The sequence below is a fragment of the Hyaena hyaena genome, unplaced genomic scaffold, assembly GCF_003009895.1.
Source record: "Hyaena hyaena isolate Hyena2069 unplaced genomic scaffold, ASM300989v1 scaffold_986, whole genome shotgun sequence".
Lineage (NCBI taxonomy): Eukaryota > Metazoa > Chordata > Mammalia > Carnivora > Hyaenidae > Hyaena > Hyaena hyaena.
The window spans coordinates 590,731-617,388 of record NW_024081620.1 but is presented as its reverse complement, the minus strand read 5'-3'; the positions used below and the strand labels follow the sequence as shown (position 1 = coordinate 617,388).

The 26,658-nt window shown below is 43.9% G+C and overlaps 1 protein-coding gene across 2 annotated transcripts in view; it reads right to left on the bottom strand.

Moving 5' to 3' along the window:
* Positions 1-12,375: 12,375 nt before the first annotated feature.
* Positions 12,376-26,658, bottom strand: part of LAMP2 (lysosomal associated membrane protein 2) — a 40,311-nt gene continuing 26,028 nt past the window's right edge. The window contains exon 9 of one of the 2 annotated variants that reach the window (XM_039221458.1): positions 12,376-14,671. In XM_039221458.1, the coding sequence (XP_039077389.1) occupies positions 14,529-14,671 (143 nt within the window). In that variant the 3' untranslated portion in view covers positions 12,376-14,528. Of the gene's footprint in view, positions 14,672-23,025; positions 25,529-26,658 lie in introns of those variants that run through there. The other variant, XM_039221459.1, reaches the window with a different exon arrangement.

The following is a 26,658-nucleotide window of genomic DNA, read 5'->3' as shown; positions in this document are numbered from 1 at the left end:
GAAGCAAGGTCGAAGGGGAGGCGAGGACTGGGCTGAAGTAGGGCCGAGGGGGGTGAGGGGGTGAGGGGCAGATCCCGAGGCCAACTCCGCTTCCACAGGCAGAGGCGGCCCGGTCGGCTGACTAGGCCACAGCGGCCATGGCCATGGATCTCGGGGACCCCAGGAACGGCTTCCGCCACAACGAGGTGGTGGGGTTCATCAACGAGGAGGTGCTCAGTAATGGCGGCGGCCCAGACTTCTACCTGACCTTCTGCTCGAGGCCCTGGAACGAGATCGAGGACGAGCTGCTGTCCGTCGTGGCCGACCCGCAGGTGCCGCGCGCCGTCAAGCGGGCCTACTCGTGGAGCGCGCTGGCCCTGAGCGTGCGCGCGGCCGCGAGGCAGCAGGAGCAGCAGGGGCGCCGGATCCAGCGGCTGCAGGAGCAGCTGGAGGAGCGCGAGACCACCACCTGGGCGCTGGCGTCGCAGCTGCAGCGGCTGCGCGAGGAGCGCGAGCAAGCCGTCTCGCAGTTGCGCCGCGCGCAGCACCACCTGCAGCAGGCGCTGGACGAGCGCGAGGCCCTGCGCGGGCAGCTGCTCCACAGCCAGAAGCAGCCCCCGCCGGCCCCATCTCGAATCCAGCGGCTCGGGAGCGAGGTGTGGCCCCTGACGACGGAGGAGCGGAGCGAGGTGCTGGCCGCAGCCCGGCTGCAGCGGGAGCGGGATGCAGAGATGCAGAGGGAGGCCCGGCTGGCCGCGACGACGACGACGACGGCGGCGGCGGCGGCGGCAGCGACCACGACGTCCGGCGGGCTCCAGGTGCCCAGACCACCGCGTACCTGGGCCCAGGTCGTTCAGGGCCCTGGGCCGATGCCATTCTCCGTGCCGTTCCCGGTGGCATTCCCCTACCCCCCACCCCCTCCACACAGGGTAGTTGCAGAAGCAGCGGCGGGAGCGACCTTCCCACTGCAGAGGCTTCCTCCTCGGGGCATCTGCTCGCTGGGCACGTGGCCTACATTGGGGTCCCAGGAGGAGACGTCCATAACATGGGACCAGAGGAGCCAGGTCCAGGAGGAAGGTGCCGTGAGGCCCCTCTTCCTAAACCCCTCAGAGCACAGCTGGAGCCAGGGAGACGTGATGAAGCAACAACCGCAGGGCCAGATGCCCAGGCAGGCAGACGGTAAGACAGTCCCTGAAACCCAGTGGAAGTAGAAACCTGCCTGCGACCTGGGGAGGGGGGATTGGGACTGCCTATGGCGTAGGCCGTGGTTAAGCTTTCTGCATGCCCGGCTCCCGATGAAGGCAAGAAAGTCTGTATACTAAGCCACGTGGGAAGCCTTGACCCCAAACAAGCTCCTCCCCCACCGTAGGCACAAAGGAAAGAATGGGGACATATTCCAAAGATAAATCTTATCCAATTTCTGGAGGCCCCCTTCAGATCAAAAGCTGCCTCTTTTATTTATGTCACAGAAGAATAGAAAAGGCTCCAAACTGTCCTTTATCCTACCATCAGGCAATAACCATTTTTATTTAACACCTTAATATAGCTATTTCCACAGGTGGATCTCTTTCCCCGGTTTCATATTGCACGTGTGTGTGTGTGTGTGTGTGTGTGTAATGTGTATTTTTTAATACAATTTATTGTCAAATTGGCTAACCTACAGTGTGTACAGTGTGCTCTTGGCTTTGGGGGTAGATTCCCGTGATTCTTCACTTGCATACAACACCCTGATTCTATTGACTATGTTAATTAATCATTTTTTTTAAATGTTTTTTTTTTATTTATTTCTAGGAGAGAGAGAGAGAGAGAGACAGCATGAGCAGGGGGAGGGTCAGAGAGAGAGGGAGTCACAGACTCTGAAACAGGCTCCAGGCTCTGAGCTGGCAGTCAGCACAGAGCCCGATGCGGGGCTCGAACCCGCGAACCGCGAGATCATGACCCAAGCGAAAGTCGGACGCTTAACCGACTAAGCCACCCAGGCGCCCCTAATTAATCATTTAAAGGAAAATTTCTCCGGCTGCATTTCAGTTCACAGGCGGTGGACTCTGGATGGCTGCTCTTGACGGGTTGACACCCTGGAGAGGCTGATGCGAGGAAACATTCTTTTTCTCTTTTATGTGTTCTCATTAACCTCCTCTCTCCCACAGTAGCAGGTCTTTGGCTACGAATAATCATGCTCTTAGAACACACATCCATTATGTTCTTCTAGGAACACTGCTTTTCCTCGAGAATGCTGTTGTTACGCCGTGAACTGCAGCAGTGTTTGTATTTGTTTCTTGATTTGTTTTTCCAACATTCACAACTGAGGGCCTCTTCTTTGTGTCTCTAAGCTCCAGGAACCTTCTACAAAGCTGAAGAAACCCTAGCTCCCAGCGTGTGAATGAATCCTCCCGAAATACCCGCTGGCTCCCAGCAGGCCTCGCCTCAGTGAGACCTCAACTGGCTGGAGCCAGAAAGAGTGTGAAGAAATCAGGGGAAAGGAGACATTCTGGCACGCATCTTGGAACAAGGGAAAGCAGACAGATTTTGTTAGCATTTGAGCCTTCTGTTGCAGTAAAGGGGGTGATAGCAGATTTCAGCAGGTGGATGGGAGGATAGTATTACATTTTATAGGTTATAGCAACTTTGTTGAATTTCATTCATTAATTCCTTGAACAAACAGTTCCTGATTGTCAGTATCTGTTAGTAAGTGCAATTATATGTTAGGTGTCTGGTGCACACGTTATAACCCAAGGGGATGAGTTTGGTTAGATAACGGAAGAGCCTAATCTGAGATCCAGTGTACAGCGGGGGTGTCTTCTCTGCCCCACATGTAGTATGGCTTTTGGGAGGACCCAACTGAAATAACACCAAGACCCATTTCGGTGATTCTGGAGGCGACATCAAAGACGCTTTCATGGCAGGACTGGAATGACTGTGCTGTTCAGAGCATTAGTCCCAATGAAAACAAATAGGCAGTGGCAAAAATCAGGAAAGTAGCATCACAAAAGCAGAGGCAGGACTTTTCTGATAATCCGGCTGATTTCCTCCCTTGAGAAGAACAGTTATTTTCCCAGTCATCTGAAAGGGCTACATACTTGAGCCCCCAGCCTTGGGCTTCCCCCACCCCAATCCCCTTTCCAGTCAAGAGTAGATGAAGAACACAATGGATTCCAAGGGCAGACATAGTGCTATAGACGGTGCTTCTCTTGGGAAGACTAATTGGATTAAAAAAGAACTGAATTGGCACAAGCATTTTTGAGAATGCCCCCCCCCAGGTCCCCTTCTCTTCCACTGGGTGTGTTCTTCACAGGCTCTCCGCTCCCCTGAGGTAGAGGGGGTAGGGAGGAGCAGAGAGCCTATGAAGAGGGGGAGGGGGAAGTTATCCGGTCTCCAGTCTCAACAACAGGTGTTCTTGAGTTCCCCCAGGAAATCCCAGCTCACCAAGCTCAAACTCTTGTCAGAGGTTTCTGAGTGTAACAATAAAGAGTGTGCACCGGCCTGCTGTGTCTCCTGTGTGGTGTGTATCCCGGCGCGGCGCGGGTTTGCTCCCAGGCGGCAGTGTAAACCCGCATCTTCCCACCATCGCACCGAAGTGAAGGGAGGTTCGATCCCATAGACTGTTAGCGGGCCTCTCCTCTTCCGGCCAGTCGCCCAAGAATGGGAGGAGGAGGACCGTCCAAGGGCCTTCAGTCCACTGTGATCGTCCCTGCTCCCCTCACCGTCTGAGTCCACACGGTCCCCAGAAGGTGGGCCTCTCTGTGGCTCCTGGGCCCATGGGGCACTAGAGGTGAGGTGGGGAGGGGGCTTCTGTCTAGGCCGGGGTCCCAAATGCATGTGTCCAGGCTCCCTATGTGCACCAAGAAGTCATTTCCCTGACGCCCTGTCTCCCAGACACCCAGCGAGCAGAAATGACCCCTCCGCGTTTCTGCCCCGCAAGGCACTGTCCCCTCCCGCCTATGCATAATCCCATCCAGGCGCTCAGGATTCTGGAAAGCAGCCAGCTTTGGACAGAAATGTTTCCAGAGGCAGAGTGAGGCCTGGCTGCCCGGTTGGTATAGGGACAAGGAAGGGGCCGAGAACCGATCCTACCCCACCAGCTTTTTCTCTCCCCTCAGTCCTGATAACCCGCAGGCCTTGCTTACTAGAAAGGAGCACTAGGGAGGAAGAGAACCATCAAGGACATCAACCCAAAGCCAGGGCTTCTGGGTGACAGGCTGCTTTTGTGACACTCTTGTACGTGCTGATAGCTCCCTGGAGTTACGGGAGGATGGGACACAGGTGGGACTTGGGAATGTTACAGTACGTTTCTCTCTCTCTCTTTTTTTTTTTATTAGAGAGGCACACGAGTGGGGGAGTGGCAGAGAGAGGAGGAGAGAGAGAATCCCAAGCAGGCTCAGTGCTGTCAGCGCAGAGCCCAATATGGGGCTCGAACTCACGAACCAGGAGATCATGATTTGAGCTGAAATCGAGTCAGATGCTTACCCGACTGAGCCACCCGGGTGCCCCAACAGCACATTTTTATCGGGTGGTTCTCAGTGGGCGGTTTGTGGACCACCAGCAGTAGGATCACCTGGGAACTTGTTACAAATGAAAATTCTTGAGCACCACCTCAGACCTGACTCCAGGGAGCAGGGCCTAGCAGGAGTTTCTGGTACTTGCTGAAGTTCAAGAAACTTTGTTTGTAATCCACAGCATAGTGTAAACAAATCACCCTAGACTTCCTTACGGTTGGTTCATTTAGGGCTTCACAACTCACACCACTGTCCATCAGAATGCCTTCAGATCCATGTGAAAGTAGACTCCTCCCTACGCACCGCTCTTCCATAGCTCAGTGTGATTACCCGCTATCACATGGCTGACCTTTTTCACAAAAACGTCCATAAATCTTTGGCCAGAATCATTGAGGTTGGCTCTCAGTTATCCCTTGATTCCAGGCTGGGCACATGCACGTAAAGGCACTTAAGTTGTTTAAGGGAAGAGCCTGAGCTTTGGGGCCAGAAACCTAGGTTTATATACCTGTTCTGCCATTTACTAGCTGTGTGACCTTGGACAAGCTACTATATTTCTCTGATCCCCCAAAAGTGTTGGCTCCCTTCTTCTACCCTTATTGTTTTGCTCTGTGATGATGGAGTAATGGGTGTAAAGGATACCCAGCAAGTGCCTACTTGTACCACAGAGTGCTGTGTGACACTTTATGGCCATTATCCCACTGGGGACAGTCACAGCCCTGTGAAATATAGGTATAATAGATTCCTCTATTAATTGTTCTTTGAAGAGGATATTTTAGTCCCATTTTACAGATGTGGCAAGTCAATAACTGACCCCAAACCATCCAGGTGGAGTTGGTGAAGCCTAGGTTCTAATCTGCCTGGCACCAGACCTCATGCCCTTTCTAGTATATTGCTGAGCCTCAAACTTTTGCCTTTACCAACTAGCAGCAGGTAACAGGGTCTGTCAATACCTCGACTGCTAGAATTGGCTGCAATGAATGGACTCTAAGTCATAGAGGCAGGCACTCGGCTGGAGAGGGAAGCGGCGGGAGAAGGCAAGAGTCAGGTTCAGTGGCTAGGTAGTGTTGGTGACAGAAAGGGTTAGGGGGCTCTGCAGGCGCGTGGCGAAGTGGAGAGACAGGGAGAGCGCCTCTCAGGGGTCACAGGAGGCAGCAACGGGCCGTGAGAAACGCACCTTTCTTCGTGTGGGAAACAAATGCATGTTCCTTTGAATTAAACAGGCTTCCAATGAGGGGAAAGTCCTGATATCTGGTAGGAGTAGAGGCTTCATCCTCAAACGAAGCCAGCTCTCATCTCTGAGCAGAATGGCCAGAGAGAACCAAGGAGATTCCAGACTCACTCTCTTGGATTGACCAAAAGAGAAATATAAAGAGCAGTTACAACCGCCCCAAATCCCCAAACCTGGGGGTGCCTGCTGTTTGCATTGTAATGTGTTTGTTGGATATACATACAGACACACGGACATGGATGCATATGCACACACATCAAATAGGATACGTTACCCACTTTTTGGTGGCCTCCTTGGCCGCACAAATACTGGTCCCAATCTGGACCCTGCTGGTGGGGGACTCTGCGCCCAGCACGGTGGGGGGTGGAGGGAGAGGAAAGCGAGAAGCCCTTCTGGAGTGGCAGAGGGCAGTTATAGATATGATATATAGATTTATTTACTGAAACAGAATAATGGTACATAGTTCTTTCCAGCATTTGGTTTGAGCGGTCTCATATTCATATTGAAAATGGGACTTTAAATACATCTTTTAAAGTTTTATTTATTTTGAGAGAGAGTAACGGAGAGCACAAGCAGAGGAGGGGCAGAGAGAGAGGGAGAGAGAATTCCAAGCAGGCTCCTCACTGTCAGCACAGAGCCCAATGCAGGGCTCGAACCCACAAAACCATGAGATCGTGACCTGAGCCCAAACCAAGAGTCGGACGCTAAACCGACTGAACCACCCAGGTGCCCCTTGAGAATGTGATATCATTAAACTTTTTCAATGTTTATTTTTTAGAGAGAGAGAGAGTGCAAGCAGGGAAAGGGCAGAGAGGAGACACAGAATCCAAAGCAGGCTCCAGGCTTCGAGCTGTCAGCACAGAGCCTGACGTGAGGCTTGAACCCACGAACCAGGAGATCATGACCTGAGCCGAAGTCAGATGCTTAACCGATTAAGCCACCTAGGCACCCCAAGAATGTGATTTTAAATGACTGTGTAACATTCTGTCGCGTCAATATTTCAACTTACTTAACTAGTTCTATCTTATTGGGCATTTTTAGATTGTTTTCAAATTCGCAGTTATGTTAGGATGCACAATATTCTGTACCATGGCTAAAAGTGAATGTCATCACTAAAAACATCCTAACAAGTTGGAAAGATACCTTGTTTTAATTTCTTTCTTTGCTTACTAGGAAGATGGAAGAGTTTTTCAAGTTACTTATTCATTTATAGTTCTTCTATCATGATTTAGCTATTCACGTCCTTATTCAAGTTCATTCATGGAATATTCATCTTACCTTGTTTTGTGGAATTTTCATCTTACCCTGTATTTGACAGTGAAGCTACTGACCTAACCCTTTGCTATACTTAAGATTACAAGTATTTTCCCTTGTTTGTGGGTTGTCTTTAAATTTGTGCCTGGTGGCATTTTGATGATCGGAAGTATTAAGTTTTTATACATGGAGATCTTTTCCACTGGTATTTCTTCTTTTTCTTTTATTCTTAGGAAAGCCTTCTTTATTTTGAGGTAAGATCTACAGCCATTTATATTTGATTCTTTTATAGTTTTCAAAAATGTCTTTTTTTAAAGTTTATTTGGAGAGAGAGACAGTGTGTTCTCATGAGTGGGGGAGAGGCAGAGAGGGAGGGAGAGAGAGAATCTCAAGCAGACCTCGAGATATCAGTGCAGAGTTCGACGTGGGGCTCAAACTCACAAACCGTGAGATCATGACCTGAGCTGAGATCAAGAATCTGACACTTAACTCGACTGAGCCACCCAGGTACCCCCCAAAACATAAGTCTTTAAAAAAGTTTTTTTTAATGTTTTATTTATTTCTGAGAGAGAGAGAGAGAGCGTGAGCAAGGGAGAGTCAGAGAGAGAGGGAGATACAGAAACAGAAGCAGGCTCCAGGCTCTGAGCTAGCTGTCAGCACAGAGGCCAACGCAGGGCTCAAACCCACGACCCATGAGATCATGACCTGAGCTGAAGTCAGACGCTCAACCGACTGAGCCACCCAGGCGCCCCCGAAACGTAAGTCTTTAATCAACCTTGAATTTATTTTGGTACTTATTGTGAGGTAGATGTCTAAATGTAATTAACCTTGTATCTCAGCTTCAATGTTCTACTTTCCCCCCACTGGTCTGAAAAGCACACACACACACACACACACAAGTGTGTGTTGTCTGTTTAAACTGTTAGTCTATTCTTAGTTAAGATCTCAGGGTTGTGGGATTGAGCCCTGTGTTGAGTTCCATGTTGAGTGTGGAGCCTGCTTGAGATTCTCTGTCTCTGTCTCTCTCTCCCTCTGTTCCTCTCCCCTGCTCATGCTCTTTCCTGCTCTCTCAAAAAAAAAAAAAAAAAAAAAAAAAAAAACGCAGTGCAAGTTATCACTCATCCATCTTTTTCTAAACTTCCCAGGGAGTCATCACCTGTATATTCTCCCAAGTGAAGCTTTATAATTTAACTCTCTGTTCCTTTGAAACCCAGATGTACTTCCTTCATTTGAATTCTGGGAGACTTACCCTATAACTTCATAGTTCGTTCTTCTGTTTTTAAACCTAGTTCGAGTGAATTTCCATTCCTAGGGTTTTATCTCAGTCCTAATCTCTCTTTATTTCCTGTGTCTGTGATCTTGTCTAAACATTTGACATCTACCATCTAAATTTTTTGTTCAACATCTATCATCTTTAGAAAGATCCCCATCTACGTCATCTAAAAAGTCCACGTTTGGGGCACCTGGGTGGCTCAGTCGCTTGAGCTTCCGACTTTGGCTCAGGTCATGATCTCACAGTTTGTGAGTTGGAGCCCCACGTCGGGCTCTGTGCTCATAGCTCAGAGCCTGGATACTGCTTCAGATTCTGTGTCTCCCTCTCTCTGCCTCTCCCCTGCTTGTGGTCTGTCTGTCTCTCAAAAATAAACAGTAAAAAATAAAAATAAATAAAATTAAAAAAATAAAAAGCCCACGTTTATTGCCTTACTATGTCTTTGGTGGCATCATGTTATTTAGTTCTCCTTAAAACCCTACTAGATGGGTAATAGCATCATCTCCATTTTACAGATGGAGAAACCTTGGATTAGAGGTTAGATGACTTGTCTAAGGTTGTACCGCCACTGTGTGGTCAGAGCCAGGACTCGGATTCTGTTCTCACACACCTGCCATGCTATACCATAAAGCATTTTTTTAAAAAAGGAAACTGAATGCTAAATACTGTCTACTTTAAAGGTGAAATATATAGCAGCCAGAGACACAGACTTCTGTTTCCGGAATTGAAAATGACACAAGAACCAGTGTGTCATACTACAAGGTGACTGTCACAGCAAAGCACCAAAAGGCTCTGGGTCTGAATCCCAGATGTGCTCCATGGACAAGTAGATGGTATAGTCCATACACAGCACTCCCCACAGTGCCTGTCACACATCAATTCTCAGATGCACATTTGTTCATTTTTTAAAAATGTTTATTTCTTTTTAGAAAAAAAAATTTAATTTATTTTTGAGAGAGAGATAGAGACAGCGTGAGCAGGGGAGGGTCAGAGAGAGAGGGAGATACAGAATCCGAAGACAGGCTCCAGGCTCTGAGCTAGCTCTCAGCACAGAGCCCGACGCGGGGCTAGAACCCATGAACCGCGAGATCATGACCTGAGCCGAAGCCGGACACTTAACTGACTGAGCCACCCAGGCACCCCAGAATGTTTCTTTACTTTGAGAGAGAGTGGGGGAGGGCCGAAGAGGCAGAGAGAATCCCAAGCATGCTACACACTCAGTGCAGAGCCTGACGTGAGGCTTGATCCCACAACCCTGGGATCACGACCTGAGCTGAGATCAAATGTTGGACACTTAACCAATTGAGCCACCCAGGTGCCTCACATTTGTTCACTTTTATATCTTTGAAACTATGGGGTTCTCACAACCAGTTTAACTGGTACCATTCACCTTACAACTGATGGCATCGTAGATGTGATGATAGAAAGTATTAAGTGCTTAATAAATGTTTAGCTCTCACACCAGACGGCCACTCATACACTCAGGAAATATTTATTCAGTGTGAACCATGTGCGAGGCACCATTCTAGGGACTGGGACAGAGTAGTAAGGGAACCACAGCAAAAATTCCCGCTCTTGTGAAGTTTACCTTCTAGCAGGAGGCATACATGCAACCTAGATTAGCAAGGACAATGTACAGTGTGTCAGGTGGTGATGGGTGATGGGCAGTAAGGGGAGCAGAGCAAGGGGAGTGGAAAGCAGGGGTGGGGGCGGGGAGTGCCATTTTAAATAGGGTGGTCAGAGAGCGCTTCACGGCCGTGGGGCATTCGAAAGGAGAGCTGAGCGGGATGAAAGGGTGAGCCCTGAGGAAAGCTAGGGGGAGATCTTTCCAGATTAGGGCAGAGCAGGTGCAGCAGCCTTGAGCACCCTTAGGGGCTATGAGGAATAGCAGGAGGGCCAGTCTGGCTGGAGTGGGGTGGGTACAGAGGGGCAGTGGACGAGCTAAGAAGGGGGAGCACTCCCAACAGGGCTGGAAGCTTTAAGTACATGGCTACAGTTTGATTGAAATCTTCTCAAACAGGCTCCAGATCTGAGAGTAGGAACCACATACCGGGGCTCAGAACCACCTAGCGAGGGCTGCTGGGTGTCACGGCTACACAGCACTTAAAGCCTGGGGACAGCTGGGAGGAGGGATAGATGGCATTAATTTAGGCAAAGTGAGGGGAGAGACAGTTCATTTAGTCTTTTAAACACACTAATGCACAGTCAAAATGATTCACGGTGCAGAACAGTTTGAGGGCAGAATGATAATGATACGTGATCAGAATAACTAGATGGGGCTCCTCTGAAAAAAGTGACACTCGGGGCTCAACGTTACCGATGAGGTACAGCACAAACTGGCCTTGGTTTGATCTTTCAGAAGGCACGTTACCACAGGATCCGTCCGCCCCTCAAGTGAGCTGGATAAAACTCAAGTTATTTTAAGAATAATATCGAGGGGCGCCTGGGTGGCTTAGTTGGTTAGAGTGTCCAACTTTCGCTTAGGTCATGATCTCGCAGTTCATGGGTTCAAGCCCCGCGTCGGGCTCTGTGCTGACTGCCAGCTCAGAGCCTGGAACCTGTTTCAGTCTGTGACTCCCTCTCTCTCTGACCCTCCCCTGCTCACGCTGTCTCTCTCTCTCTCTCCTAGAAATAAATAAAACATTTAAAAAAGAAAAAGAATATCGAAAACTATTTACAGAATGACCACACACAGGATAGAAGAGGAGAGAAGTCAGATTTCTGTAACCATTTCATGTAAGGCACCTGTTTGGTTTTTTAATCTCCCCTTTCTTGGAAACCAGAATGCTTAGGGGCTAAGGGCATGGTCTTGAAGGCAGACAGAGCTGAGCTCAAATGTCAGTTTCGTCACTTACTTCCTGTGTGGCTTCGGTTAAGTAACCAACCTAGTCAGGACATCTGTAAATTGGGAACGCTTCTGCACAACTTCAGAGGGTGGCTCTGAGAATGAAATAATGGGTGTCAAGTGTGCGGCTCTGCAACGACTCAACGAAACCACACCTGCGTTTTCCTGCTAAAAATGCGCCGTGCTCCATGACATCTCCTGTTTCTTCTGGAGACCTCTTGAAACAAAGGGACTCAAGTGTACGTTGCCATCAAAATACATACAGAGGGCAAAAGCCAAGAGCAAATAAAACATTGCCTGAGTTCTAGAGGTGGTTCTGGCATTCAGAGTAGACAAGCCAAGCTGAAGAAGATGAACCTCCACGTTCCCCCTTTTTTTTTTTTCCCCAAGTTGACTTTTTAGGTACACGGTAGCCCTCCCAGCAACATATATGGAACCACTCTTCTTGCTATCAGTAAACTTAAAGTGCTTCTTTTAGAGGCCCAGTAGGGTGCAAAATTGTGAGATATATTTGGTGAAGATGCTGAGACAAGAAAGACGGGTTCTACCAAGAACCCCTTTCCTGGTCCCTCAAATGTAAGTAAGTCCTTTTTTTCCCTTCACTTAGTTAACAGCCATTAAAGATCTCACAATCAGAAAATGAAGCCCTAATCGCTTCTCGGCCTTTTGGCTAAGATCAAGTGCAGAAAATGAAGCCCTATTACTCAGGAGCTATAGAGACAGCCACTGTTCAATTCCGTCTGCCACCCAAAACGTACCCTATGTGAAAAAGGGGCGTGTTGTCATTTAATCCAATGACCTACCATTTGAGTAGACCGGGTTAAGGAATGTAAAGCAATTTCCAGAAACTGGATAGTTCCTCCTCTTCCCCTGCCGTATCCTCGAGGTCTACCCTGCTCAGAATGCAATGAACTTCAACGATGAATACAGTGCGTGAAGGAAAAACAGACATGGGCTGAAAGGACGTTTATTCAGAAACTTTTATATTCGTTAGATTTCCATATTTTGTTTTCAGTGTTTTCTTGGAATTTTCATGACCACACAGGCCCCCCATCTCTGAAGCGTCTGTACTAACGGTTCCTGGTGGACTCTTCCCAATGACACTGGTTAATCTGCAGACCCATGAAATTGTATGATTCCTACTGACAATTCAAGAGACCAGGATTGGAGGAACTCAGGTTATACAAAGCAATCCAAGCTCTTAAGGCTGAGCACATGAAATCAAAATGAAGTTATCCATAGTGATATGGATTGCATAATCTTTATTGTCTCTTAATCCACTGATCTAAGAATCACACGTATCAGATTAAACAGGACAAGTATGCTTTATTTTGCAGGTATTGATGAGTCAACTAAATTGATATATCCAGAACTTTAGGCAGCAGCAAGCATCAGTTCTCTCAAAGAGGCTTAGGTGAAAACCAATCCTTTCCATCCTGGTTCAAAGTCCTACTGTCTGATCCACTGTTGTACTGACATAAAAATGAACTCCGTGAGCAAAGCTAATTGAATATCCAGTTCATAGATTGGGGGCCTCCTGTCTTTGACTGGAATTGAAGCTGCCTGTGTTTGAACCCTCCATTAATATTTTGTATTTTAATCTTCATTCTCAAACAAGAATTAAACACGTGTTTGCTGATTATCTAAGATAAAGCCCTGACACCTAATGAAGAATTTGTGCTATTAGTTTCCTACCCAGAAGGTAAAAAACTTTTAAATGAGGCCATAAATTTGGATGTCTCTCAATTTCCAGTTCATATACATAGCAAGGTCACAAGCTGATTCAAATAATTGGGCTTTCGAGACAATCATCTCAACACTATTTATTGAAATGAAGCCACTGTTCTTTATGGGGGCCATCATTTTGACCAAATGACAAATGAGCAATTGTTTTTGCAGGAGAACATTTTAAGAGGAAACTTTCTTTCTACACTTAGCAAAGAGAGGAGGGCTTGAATCTGCAAGTCAGAGACAGACAGTTCTAAGGGAGATGCAATGGAGCAAGCTGACTGTACGCCACATTGCAACATACACTTTCGAGACAAACATATAGAAAAGATAGTAAAGAAAGATGTGGATGAAGTTTCTTCCTTTTAAACAAAACTTAAGAACAAACTAACTTTATTCAAAGTTTAGGCTTCATTTTCTTAATCCAGGGAACATTTCTGAAGTGAAGGCAGATCTTTGGAGACTTTTGGTTTTAGTTAGAGATAAAACAGCTTGATAAAATAAACATTTGCCTTAGGCTAATAACAGGTACGCAAAGCAGCCATTTGGGCCTTGGAGGAATTCAACACTGTGCTTCCAAATCAAAGGGCAAGTCACCAGTCTGGCCAATTGAGCAGGCCCTGGGAAGCCAGAGTCACTAGAGGTCCCTACGGGGATACAAGTCTGTATCAAGATCAACACATTTATATCCAGATCAACAAATTTACAGTATAATCCCAGTCCAGCTTTGGCTAGGCATTCCTCTGACCGATGTCACTTCAGGGCCCACTAGACTCTAGAGTTAGCCCTTGCTGCCGTATGAAAAGGAAATCAAATATGTTAAAAATGTCCACTGGAACTTCTTTATATAGGAAATGGGAGTGTACAGGAGGCACACGAAGTATAGACATTTTGGCCTCTTTTTTTTTTTCTGAGGATGAATTAACTTTCTGAACAAGTTAAGGCTCAAGGGAAAAAAATTCTAAATCATAACCCTAAAAAACCATAACACATCCTATATCAACACTTTTTTTAAAAGCTGAGGTCTTCAATTATCCTTCAGCATAAATGTCAAGTCTGAGATAATCTATATAGTCCAAACTCCAGAAGGCAAAAAAAAAAAAAAAAGACATCCGTATTAAAATACAGTAGCCACTAACAGTAATGAAAATGGCCAGACTTTTGCTATTAAGCAGAATATTCTGAAGACATTTCTCACTTTCTTTTTTTAACAGGAAAATACTAACCACATTTAAATAACCCTGATTAGGAGGTGAGAGAAAGAAGTCTTAAAATGAACCAAATTTTATGCTTGCCACCAATGAAAACGAATTCATTATGTTCTTGAATTTATTTTGCGAAGTTAAATTCTCGAACAGCCTTGATTTTGCAAATAACGTCAAAGTAAGCAAAATACAAGTGACCGCAACATACAAAATTATTCGTCAGTAGAAATGCTTTCATAATTGAACCCAGAGGCCGAAAATCATTATTTACTAAAAAACATGTTCTAAGCCACAATGTTTCTTCCAATGACACTTTAACAAAGGAAGAAAAAAATAGAAAAACGAAGGGTCCTAATACATTTTTTCTTAAATGAGTGCTACTCATGCCCAAGTTAGCTAGCAATTCACTTAAGTTAGTCTGCATATCTTTAACAATCGATTGCACAGCAGTTTCTGGCACCTAGCCAATGGAAATGTAACTTCGGATGGCAAAAAAAAAAAAAAAAAAAGCACTAGATTTAATTGACTACACAGACTGATAACCAGTACGACTTTTCCTTCTTCCAATCATATAGGAGATAAAGACAACAATTATAAGGAAGCCCAAGGCCACACCCACTGCAACAGGAATAAGAAAGTTGAGGTCAGAGTCAGCAGAACATTCTTCAGCTGTTAGAAAAGAACAGACAGAGAGCAAGGAAATTAGTAAGGAATGCAATTAAGCAGAAATGAGCCAACAAGAAACAAGCATTTCGAAAGTGAACATAGATTAGTCTTTAATAGCATTACTCCCACGTCCTTATCTTCTCGATATTCACCCAAATATTTCTATCGGAGGACTGATCCTCCTATAGCTCTCATTTTCACTCCATCTCAAATCACATCTAATTCTTCAGTACAGAAAGCAGAAGCTAAGGGATGAACAAGAAAAGAACTGTGCTTGCCTAACATGGGAAATTTTTCTGTTTGTCTAATGGCACCAGGGAAAAGAGCTGTGTCATCTGCACTTAACACACCGTCTGTGTGCTTTCCCGCTCCCTTTCTCCCTTGCTACCAGGAAGGCACTGTGTAGTGTAGGTTTTGAGCTTTGGATTCAGATGGAGCTGAGTTTGAATCTTGGCTACTTCAATAAGGAGCTAAAGGACCTTGGTCAAGTTGTGTAAATTGGGCTTCACTTTTCCTCATCTGTAAAAGAGGGATAATAATACCTGGATTTTAAGGTATTTGAGAATTAATTAGATTTCTAAAGCATCTGACATCAGGTGGTCAACAAGCATTCATTCCCTTCTTTTCCTACCATATTTGTGATCCCATCCAAAGTTTAGGTTTTGAAGCAGCAAATAGGGATCAAAGTAAGAGTGTTCAGTATATTACTGGTAAAGCCAATATTCAGTGCCTTCAAAAAACACTTAAAGTTGGTATTATGTGTTAGTTGTTGAAAGTAGTACAGAAGCTCAAAGTGCCCCATTCTGATCTCACAATTTTATGTTTAAACTAGTTTTACTATTGAGTGACTAGATTTCCTTGGGACAATTTTGATCAAAATGCTAATAATGCTTTAACCTCAGTGAAGTCACCCCTTTTCCTGTAAAATTATACTGTGGGGCGCCTGGGTGGCTCAGTTCATTAGTGTCCAACTCTTGTTCTATGGTTCAAGCCTCAAATCAGGCACTGCGCTACAGCACGGAGCCTGCTTGGGATTCTCTCTTCCTTGCTCTGCCCTTGCCCCTCCCCTGCTCATGCTCTCTCTCTCTCTCTCAAAAAAAAAAAAACAACTTTAAAATTATAGGGTTAGAGAGGGGAGGCTGGGTGGCTCAGTCAGTTAAGCATCAGACTTCAGCTCAGGTCATGATCTTGCAGTTCATGGGTTTGAGCGTTGTGTCGGGCTCTGTGCTGACAGCTCAGAGCCCGAAGCCTGCTTTGGATTCTGTGTCTCCCTCTCTCTCTGCCCCTCCCCCGCTGGCGCTCGCTAGCGCGCTCTCTCTCTCTCTCTCTCTCTCTCAATAATAAATAAATATTTAAAAATTTTTTAGATAAAATTGAAAGTAAATAATCTTTAAGGTCCTTTCCTGTATAAACCTAATGCGATTAATATGACATGATATTTGGTGTGATTTATGATTAATAACTTGCACTTTTTTTCTAATTTTACCTTTTATTCCTCTTGTATTTTTGTCATTAATTAAAAAAAAAACACAAGACAAAACAAAACAAAAACCAGTTGCTAAGGTACTGAGTACATGAATTTCAGTAATGACCATAGCTTTTATTGGAAGGATTTACTGTATTTCACTGAAAGCCTTAAGAGGCAGAGAGCTGGGTATGTAGATACTGTAATCAGCGAGTTACAGAAATTCTGAACAAGCCAATATATACACAGAATGAATTAATAAAATAATCACTTCCGTGTGAATGTCTTCTCCCATCCACTGGTTAAGCTTTCTTATTAGTCTATACATTCACTATGCACGCTGCACTTATAACGAGAGCAGTATGCTTCAATAGGGGCTGATTATCTAGCTCATTTTAATGCCAACAGCTTCTCTCTACGCCCCTGTCTCTGCTCTGCCCCACAGGGGCCTTCTCGAAGAAGAAGAAGCGAGAGCCTAGTTGCTACGCTTCAGTGCCTCCCTTCTGAGATCGCTGTTAGCTTACATTTTATAAGTCCCAGTCTGATGGCAACACTAAATAGATTTTAATGCTCTAGAGATCAACAAGATGAGGTAGAGAAACACAACACAATCTGTCCTAATTAGTTCATAGAATATTTCTTTTTTTTTTTTTTTTTGTTCATAGAATATTTCTATCTTTCAATGCTAATCAGGCATCCAAAGAAGAGAAAAACACAAGGAAAAACAAGGCAAGTGGTTAAATATGATTGAATTCTTTCAGTCTACATTGCTGAAAAAGAAGGTTGTTTTTTTTTTTAAACTCGAATTCTGAAGCCAGTTTAAAGTTCTGTTGCGGCCTCTTGGGTCTGTTTTCCACCTAGGGAAAAATCACAAGCCGGAGATCCTGGCTTCATCCTTAAATCGAACTCAAAGGAAACAGCAAGTCACATGACCTAAAAAATGTTGAGGGTCCTGAGGACATTCAACTGAAAACCAAGTTTGAGCATATTTGATGGGCATTTATGTCACATCGATATTTATTGAATGAGCTATATGCAAAAGGACTGTGATGAGTTTAAATCAGGATAGTTCTTACATTAAAACAGAACACCGGTAGTGAAACAGGATTTATTAATTCCATTAAGAGACAGCTACATGTTTTATTCTTATAATGGCCAGGTTAATAAGTTTAAGGCATCAGAGGTTAGGATTAAAATTTGGCCAAGGCTTCTCAGAGTAGGCCTTAACACACCACACACCGATGTTTTTATAACCAGTTTGTCTTCAGGACCAGTAAATACAGTATTTAATTTTAAGCTGATCAAAGAGAATAGGTTTTATTCATAATGACTTATCTCTAAGTGCTGGGACTGATTTAAGAAGTTTCAACACATCAATCTTAAGAGAGCAACGTGTTTCAAAATTGAGAGGCAAGAAAATCTTATGTGCACGTATGTTTATATAATCAATCAGACTGCAGGTTCTAAAATTGCTCATATCCAGCGTGGTGGCGCTTGAGACCAATAAAGTAAGCCAGCAACACTAGGATAAGTACTCCTGCCAATGCTGCTCCCACCGCTATGGGCACAAGGAAGTTGTCGTCATCTGCACTGCAGTCTTGAGCTAGACATGGAGAAAGGACAATTGAGAACAGAAACAATGACAAAACTTCAAATCTCTAAATGTTAAGTTAAAATGACAGCACTTCCTGACACGCATATTTGTCTTTTATGCCAAGGGAACAAGTCATCGGCACTCCTTATCGGCAAATGAGATGTTCCACCAAAGCGATTTTCCAAATAACCAAATCATATGCTTTTAAGGAACTCCTCCACCCCCACCCCCCGGAAACGCAGCCATTTTGGATGAAGAGACATATACTGGTCACATACTTCCCAGATTTCTTAAATGGAAGATAATGGATAAATGGAATGAACCTTTCCTTGATGACCAGGCTGTGAGCTTTCAGAGGCCAACTGTTATAATGGAGAAGCAGCAGAGGGCCCGGAAGGCCACAGATTAATGAGACGAGCCAGTTGAACAGCCATACAAAGCAGACATACCAACGCAACGCACAGCAACCTGGGGTCATTTAGCGGAAAGGAGAAGCTGACCCTGAGAGCACAGCTGTTTGCCTCTAGTGTGAGTCAGACAAGAAAAGCAGGGGTTAGGATCTCAGAATGTGCTGTGATCAGGGCAGCAACCTACAAAGGGCCATGGAAGTGTTCCAAAACTTGTTTTTAATGTTTACTTTTCTTTTTGAGAGAGAGATACAGTGTGAGCAGGGGAGGTACAGAGAGAGAGGGAGACACAGAACCCGAAGCAGGCTCCAGACTCTGAGCTGTCAGCACAGAGCCCGGTGCAGGGCTCAAACTCATGAACCGCAAGATCATGATCTGAGCTGAAGTCAGACGCTCTACCCACTGAGCCCCAGGCACCCCGTGGAAGTGTTTCCAAGGCACACTCAACTCAGCCTTGCTACACAAGGCATACTCTGAAAGGGGTGACACTGGAGCTGAGTGGTGAGGAATGAGCAGGAACCAGGGCACCTGGGTGGCTCAGTCGGTTGAGTGTCCAACTCTTGATCTCACCTCAGGTCATGATCTCATCCTTCGTGAGATTGAGCCCCACGTCAGGCTCTGTGCCGAGAGCACAAAGCCTGCTGGCGGATTCTCTCTCTTTCTCCCTCTGCCCTTTCTTCCCTGTCTCAAAAAAAATTATGAGTAGGAATTAACCATTCAGATAATGTGGGAAGGGCATTCCAAGTATATGCAACAGCACAGACCAAAATATGGAGGGCAAGAATACATGGCACTTCGGGGGAAATGCAAGCGGGTCGGCATAGCTAGGACAGATCAAGACGTGCTCTTGGTTGGAAAAGAAGCAGAAAAAGGGTTCCAGGACCAGCTCACAAAGGCAGTGTATGCTCTAGGTAGTTTGGCCTCGCACTAATGGGGAAAAAAGAGTGCAGTAGGATTTTAACCAGGATATTTGTTTTAGAGGTTACAGCAGCTGCAGGACTGGAAATGATGAGGCATCTCTATTGCTAGAGGCCAGAAGCCCAGTACTATAGTCCAGAACCAGGTTAATGAAGTGCAGATGCAGAAAGGGACAGACTAGCGATCCAATGAGAAGGCAGAATTGACCACACAGATATTGGGGGCGTGGTAGGAGATAATAAAATGGCTTTCAATTCCACACTTGAGTGACTATGTAGATGCTGGTGCCATTCATCATGACAGGCCATACAGAAGGGAGAATCTGTATGTTCGGTTTTGTTTATAATTATTTTTATGTGTGTGGGGGGGGGAAGGGTAGAGAAGAATATGTGGAAGAGGCAGACGGTCAGTTTTGGACCTTCTGGGCTTAAGATGCCTGCCTGTGTCCCATCTGAGTGGTTGATGAACCTAAGTGACAATAAAAACCAGGGACACATTTATGTCTCAGCAAGGGCAAAGGGGATTTAAAAAGGACCGGAGACAAAACCCTTGAGAACATTAATATTTGAGGAATAAGGGAACGAGGAAAAGAAATGGAAAAGGCAAGGAGAAATTGGTGCCACAGAAGCCAATGAAGGAAACCGCTTCCATCGGCATGGGAAAAGAATGAAAACTATTAGAGAACCTATTGGCTCTAGCAATATGGAAGGTGTTGGCTGTGAGTTCAATTGCTGTAGGTTTAGGAGCAAACGGAAAGTGATCGGTTCGGAGAGCAACAGCCTGCGATGGGGAACACCCAGTTGTCCTTCCGAGAATGAGAAGTTTAGAAGAAGTGAGGACAACAGGGAGGTGGGTAGTTAGAAGAACAAAGACTAGCTTCGGGGTGGAAGAGACTTACAGTCTGTAGACCGAGGGAAAGAGCCATTAACAACTGACTGGAAAGAATGGTACAAGGTCTCCTAGGAGGCAGAGGAAAAGGGATTCCGGAAGCACCAAGCAGGAAAAGAAAAGCTACGGAGAGTGGAAAGGAGGGAGGAATGGTAGAGATGGAGGTACATCTGCAGAGGGAAGGCGGCTCAGATGTTGAACCACCACTTCTGTTTTCCGTTTCCTTGCCTCTTATGGTCCTAGTTCTCCTCCTAGCTTGCAACCTACCAGGGTTTGAGAAATCGGATAATTAAGCTTGTTAGAACTGTGTCGAAATGAGAATGGATACGCTACAAGGCAATTCTGATTGTGCCTGCATTTAAGAAATGCGCCAGGCTTTTGCTAGCCTCTGGGGCGATAACTGGGAACAGGATGCCACCCTGGAGTTTATGGGCTTTGGCTGCCAGCTCAATGGCCTTCTTTACTTGCTTCTTGGTTCCGGTAGGGATCCAGGTAGCTGAGATTGCCAGATGACGTGTGAATATATGGGCGAGAGCACCCAGTTAGCCGACTCCTCCCCTTCAATTTCCCAAATTACCACCCAGCATATAAACTATGAGGTGACATGAACCATAAAGTATTATGCCTTGGATTTAATATAACTTGGTTTTTAAAAACTTCATTAGTAGATTAATTTCTTATTCTGTCAACGGATTCATAGTCTTCTCTTTCCCAAATTGGGTATTTGACCTAGTACTGAAACGACTTTCATAAATACTGCCAATAAGGCTTTCATGAAAGACAAATATTCCCAGAGTAGATCAAAAAGGCAATTCCACTAATACAAAGACCTTTCCAGATGCTGTCACTTACTCAAAATGCTCTCAATTAGTATGTGAAGTATTAATTTATAATAACTATTGATTTTATGAATTCAGCCTTTAAAAATTCTTCAGGTGATAGAAAGAAATTTTGGAAAACAGTAATTTTAACAGGATCACATCCTGAAGAAGAAAAAATCTCTCCGCTCATTTTGACGTGATCTATTTGCATAGTGTATACTTGAGATGCATCTTGAAAATATTTCTGGGGAAACAGTGTATTTGCGGAAGAGTTTAAGAATTACAGAAGTAGTTAAGATTTTTAAAGATAAAAAGTTTCACAGCCACCGAAATTTCAATGAAAAGCTTCAGACAGATTAAAAATACTATTAATTCTCAACTTTCTGTTACCTCAGAAATTTTTCAAATACAATTTTCAGTGTACAATTTTCAGTCAGAAAGCTGAGGTATATATATTTTGTAATAAAATATAAAACAAACTCATCTTAAAAACCAATTGTGTCAAAATTTCTCTTTGGAAGAATCAGCATTAAGAATCTTTTTTTTTTAAAGAAATTTTTAATGTTGATTTTTGAGACAGAATGCATGGGTCTGTGAGCAGGGAAGGGGCAGAGAAAGAGGGGGACAGTGGATCTGAAGGGGTCCCCACGCTATCACCGGAGAGCCAGATGCAGGGCTCAGACTCACGAACGAACCGCGAGATCATGACCTGAGCCGAAGCCGTATGCCTAACTGACTGAGCCACCCAGGGGCCCCAAGAATCAGATTCTTATGTGACACCTTGTTATATGCCTTTTAGATCTACAAACTGTTTGAACTATATCACATGAATCCGAAGATACTTGAAGCTACTCAGTATTGCTCAAACATATCTATGCTAGTTTCAAAACCAAGATATGGTAATTATTGATGCCGAAAGTTAAGTTACCAGAGTAAAAGAGATGGGTGGGAGAGAAAGGAGTCCAAGATAATTTAACATTACCTACTTAAAGCAACAAAGGTGAAATGCTAAAATCTTAAAAATATCTGAGTCTTACAAGAATTCCTCCTGAAAAGTGCAAGAAGCTTCAGATGGTACATTTTACGCTGTGTACAAAGTATGTTCTTGATTACATCTAGTAGCTCCTTTTCAGAGGCGATCTAAAAATACTCAAAATTTTCACTGAAATGGAAGAGTAACAGGATTCTCTCAAAGAAATGAAGAGTGACAGGATTTTAAAGCCCTCAGCCCCCAGATGAAGAAACTGAGACCCCAGAAGTTAAGCAGCTTGGCCAAAGTCCCACGGCACCTAGGAGCAGGTAGTCGTGACGATTAACTGGCAGTCACAAAGCTGAAGTGGGTAATCCAGAGGAGAGTTACGAACCAGGGTGCCAAGGTTTTGTGTGTACTGAGGTGACCGGGAAGCTATGTGAAAATTGGACAATTCAAGTGTTTTAGGGTGATCCGAGGCAGGGACTGCACACAACCTTATTTTGGCTCGATCAATAGCTGGGTTTGTATGGCTGCAATGTACAGCTGCTATATATGGATATTAAATATCAGCTTCAACTTAGAGGGGTTAAGAAAAGTGAACAGAGAAGGGCGCCTAGGTGACTCTGTCGGTTAAGCATCCGACTACAGCCCAGGTCATGATCTCACAGTGCATGAGTTCGAGCCTCACATCAGGCTCTGTGCCGACAGCTCAGAGCCTGAAGCCTGGTTCGGATTCTGTGTCTCCCTCTCTCTCTCTGTCCCTCCCCCACTCATGCTCTGTCTCTCTCAAAAATAAACATTAAAAAAATAAATAAATAAACATTAAAAAATTTTAATAAAAATAAATAAGAAAAGTGAACAGAGAGATACTCTAAAGCTTTTCCTATGAAATGAATATTCCAGATCACTGGTTCCCTAACTGGCTACATGCCAGATCCCACTGGAGAGCTTACACACACACACATGCACACACACACACATGCACACACACACACACACACACGCACATGCATGGCCAGATTGGCTAAGTGAAGTCCTCTAGGAATGGAGGCTGGCATGTGAATTTTTCTAACAAGCTTCCCAGGTGATTCTTATTCTGTAACCAGCCCCGCCGTCAGTACAGACCGATGCATGGGCACCCTTCCAGATGGTAATACACAGAATAGTTTGGAAATAATTTAGCTCCACTTCTAACCTTCTCTGAAGTTTTCCCTTTTGGAAGAAATTGTTATTACATAGTATACAAATTTGTTTACTTTCACCAACGGGGAAAAAATGTGAGCAAATTTCCTTAAGAAATAAAAGAATCTTTATTGTTTGTTTTAGAAGCAGTAGGTTGAGCAAATTGGACAGGCAAATATCTAAAGAGAAACACCATACATCAACTAGTGGCTTAAACATATGAGAAAAAAAACCATGAAAAGTATTTACATGGACCAGTTTCTTTATACAAATGCTACAACATGAAAAACACCCAGAACCAAATAGCATGTGACATCAGCAAGGTGTAAACCCAGTGCAAAGAGCACAACTACAAGAGGTACAAAGAACATGTGGTGATGGGAAATAATAGTGTCAATGAGAGGATATAAACTGGCCCATGTAAAATACAAAAATATTCAGTGAAGTCAGATTTTCTATAAAACAGTGCTAATTAGAGGTATTTTAATACGAAGTAGGTATAGAATCTAAATGTAAAAACTTTTAGAAACATCAAACAGCATTAAGCAAGCCCCACCCACTTGTGCTTCCGAGTTTTACTTTCAAATAAAACGTTGCCTTATTTTGACTCATGAGAAATCTCTAACGCCCATTTTCTTAGAAGCATTATCCATTCATATAAGGTTAACAATCCTACACTAGAACACTAAGTAAAAAATAATCTTTAAAAATCAGATTTATATTTAGTCTTTAAAAAGTGCCTTAAGCTGGCAATGCAGCTCAGTGTAGCTTTAAGGGAAGGGGCTGGTCAAGAATCTGACTGAGCCAGGAAGAGTTTCAGGCTACTCTGAGCAGAGAGCAAATATAAGTAGGGGAAAATATTTGCCGCTCCAGTATAACTTGAAAGATACTTAAAGACGTACACATGCAATAGCCTGGGGGGGGGTGAGGCGGGGGGGGGTTGTATATAGCCAGACTACCAAAGTAATCCAACATCAATCAGAGTTTGGAGCCCACATATCCCATTTTCTAGCGAATGTGGGGGCACATAACCTCCCACTCCAAAGTCACAGGAACCTTCCTTCCATATATGGCTGCATATTAAAAACTTTTCAATCTCTGCTCAGCCATTCCAATGCCAAAAAAAAGGTCTCCTAGAGCTGTAGCAAACTACCTGACGTGTTAACCGGCAAGCTGAAATGCTTCGCTTTCACGTATAAACATTGGGTGGTACGTGACATGTGGACAGTTGGTGCATCTCTCCAGAGCACAAAACTGAACACAAAGTACATGAGTTAGTAACGATTCCACCACCATGAACAATAATAATGTTAAGTTTTGATTAGCACAGAACCATTTAAATGTGAAAGCCAAATTAGTAAATGCTGTAGCAATCGATGCAAGCTGGAAGAGAGCACAACTTTTTAATGGACTAAGAGAAGACCAAGACTTTTAGGTTAGGTACGAGTTACTTTCTAAGTTTAAGTGCACTTCTTTGTCTGGGTTCTAGAACATCCTGGCATTTCTTCTTTAAGAAAAAGGAAAGGAAAAGAAAGGAAAGGAGAAAAACAAAACCATGAGAAAAGAATACAACATACTACCGCCAAGTAGCACACTGCAAGGCTACAGAGAAACCACACTGATTTCAGCACTGTGTGTTGAGGCCAATTTACAGGTACAAAGGTCTAACGCCCCAAATTGGTACTGCCTAGCAATTATCTCTAAAGCACCTAGAAAATGGACTGAAATGCCCAGTTGGAATAGTCTTGTGTCTTGCCATTAAAAGATTGAAAAATCCAGTTTTCTCTCTTTTTTTTTTTTATAGGATTAAACAAGATTAACATCTATTCCAAAATTTATACAGCTTTTGTATCTTTTGTCATTACAGCCACATTAAATACAAACGTACTCAAAAGGCATTAGAAAAGCATTCATTGCTAAGAACACAATATTAGACCCTGTTCAAATCTACTGGCATATCTCTCATAGGTCAAATATGCAGCAATGCCAAGGTAGCTAAGTGAACCTGCAAACAAAATCACAAAAAAAAAAAAAAATGCAAAAGGAGCAAGTACAAATCCACTATAGGATGCACTCTGTCAATTCTGACCCCATGCAGGAAAAAAAATCTTTTTGAAATCTGTTTCCTGAACTGTACATTGTTTGCCAGAATACCTACAGCAAAAATGTGGAAACACTAATTCAAGACAATAGAGTAGAATTAATAATCCAGGTGATTTCACACATGCTTTTTTGCCATGGAAATAACAAGTTTTCAATTCCTTGGCTGGGGCATCCAAAATCACATGACTAATGTGTAGTTTATAGTTTTTTTTGGGGGGGGGGTTCTATTTATTTAAGTTGGAAATCCCCCACATCACCCAGTCTAAGATCAGAAGTGCAACTAAAATATGCCTCAAACTGAACAGTATTAGATGTTGGGACTTGTACTTGCTCTATTATTTTGTAACAGAGATCACATATGGATCAGTATTACAGAGTCTGATATCCGGCATAGCTTTTTCTTCTGCCAATTAGGTAAGCAATCACTATAACGATAATCAAGCCTGAAAGACCAGCACCAACTATAATTGGTATTAGAATGGTGTCATCATCCAGCGAACACTCCTGGGCTGTAGGTGAGAAAAAGTGTGTGACAAATAATGAGTATAATCAAAAACAAATGTTCAAAAAGTAAACGATGTTGATTCAAAAGTCAGAAATGCTCTTATGAAACCCACGTTAAGTAACTAAGACAGTTATATTGTAATGATAAAGCTACAGAAAATGATGGATTGCTCAATAATTAAAATCCTAAAACTTCCTGGTCTTTTCTTTTGTGTACGTATGAATATATAGATATTCATGCATATGAATACATATATACTCATTTATATCTCTGAGTGAGCACATACATACGTGTGCATGTTTCATATTCCAAGTCCTTTTCCAAAACAGAGGAGTGTTACTTTACTAGAAATAGAAGAGAGCTAATCCAGCCTGTTTCTACATGGCCAGATTAGCCTCTTAGTGGCAGGGTCTCTTAGGAAACCGCGTACAGATCAGAAAGGTTTAATCATGGGATTAGAACCACGCTGGCTCTGGAATCCTTCAGAGCAGAGGGCAAACTATAGCCTGGGCGCCAAATCTGGCCCAAGAACTAAAAATGGCTTTTCAACATTTTTAAATGATTTTTTAAAAAAAAGAGGAAGAAGAAATTTTGTGACACATGAGAATTATATGAAATTCAAATTTTAGCATCCATAAATAAAGTTCCATTGGAATCCAGCCACACTCATTTGTTTATTGCCTACGGCTGTTTTCATGCTACAACAGTAGAGCTGAGCAATTGTGACAGGGTGCATATGGCCTCCAAATCTAGAACAAATCTGTGCCTTACAAATAAACTTTGCAGATCCCTGACCTAGAGCATAGAATTTTAGCGGCTACAGAAGTCAAGAAACTGGGACTTCTTACTAATTTGCGTGAGTTTACGGCATTAATCAACCTGCCCAAGGCTGGCAGTCCACACGGGCTAGCTTTCCTATTTCTAGAAAGAAGTCCCATCCAGTACAATCCAATCAACACGCATTTGCCTTACTAAGCCTATTTCCTCTTCCTCTACAGTCAGGTATCAGCAGCGTGTCATGTTTATGGGTATCCACGGTCAAGAATCTCTCTCCATGAGCATGTTACACATTCATTACCAGGATTAAATGCTGTATATTACTTTGGGTACCATTTTTAGCCCTACATACGGAAA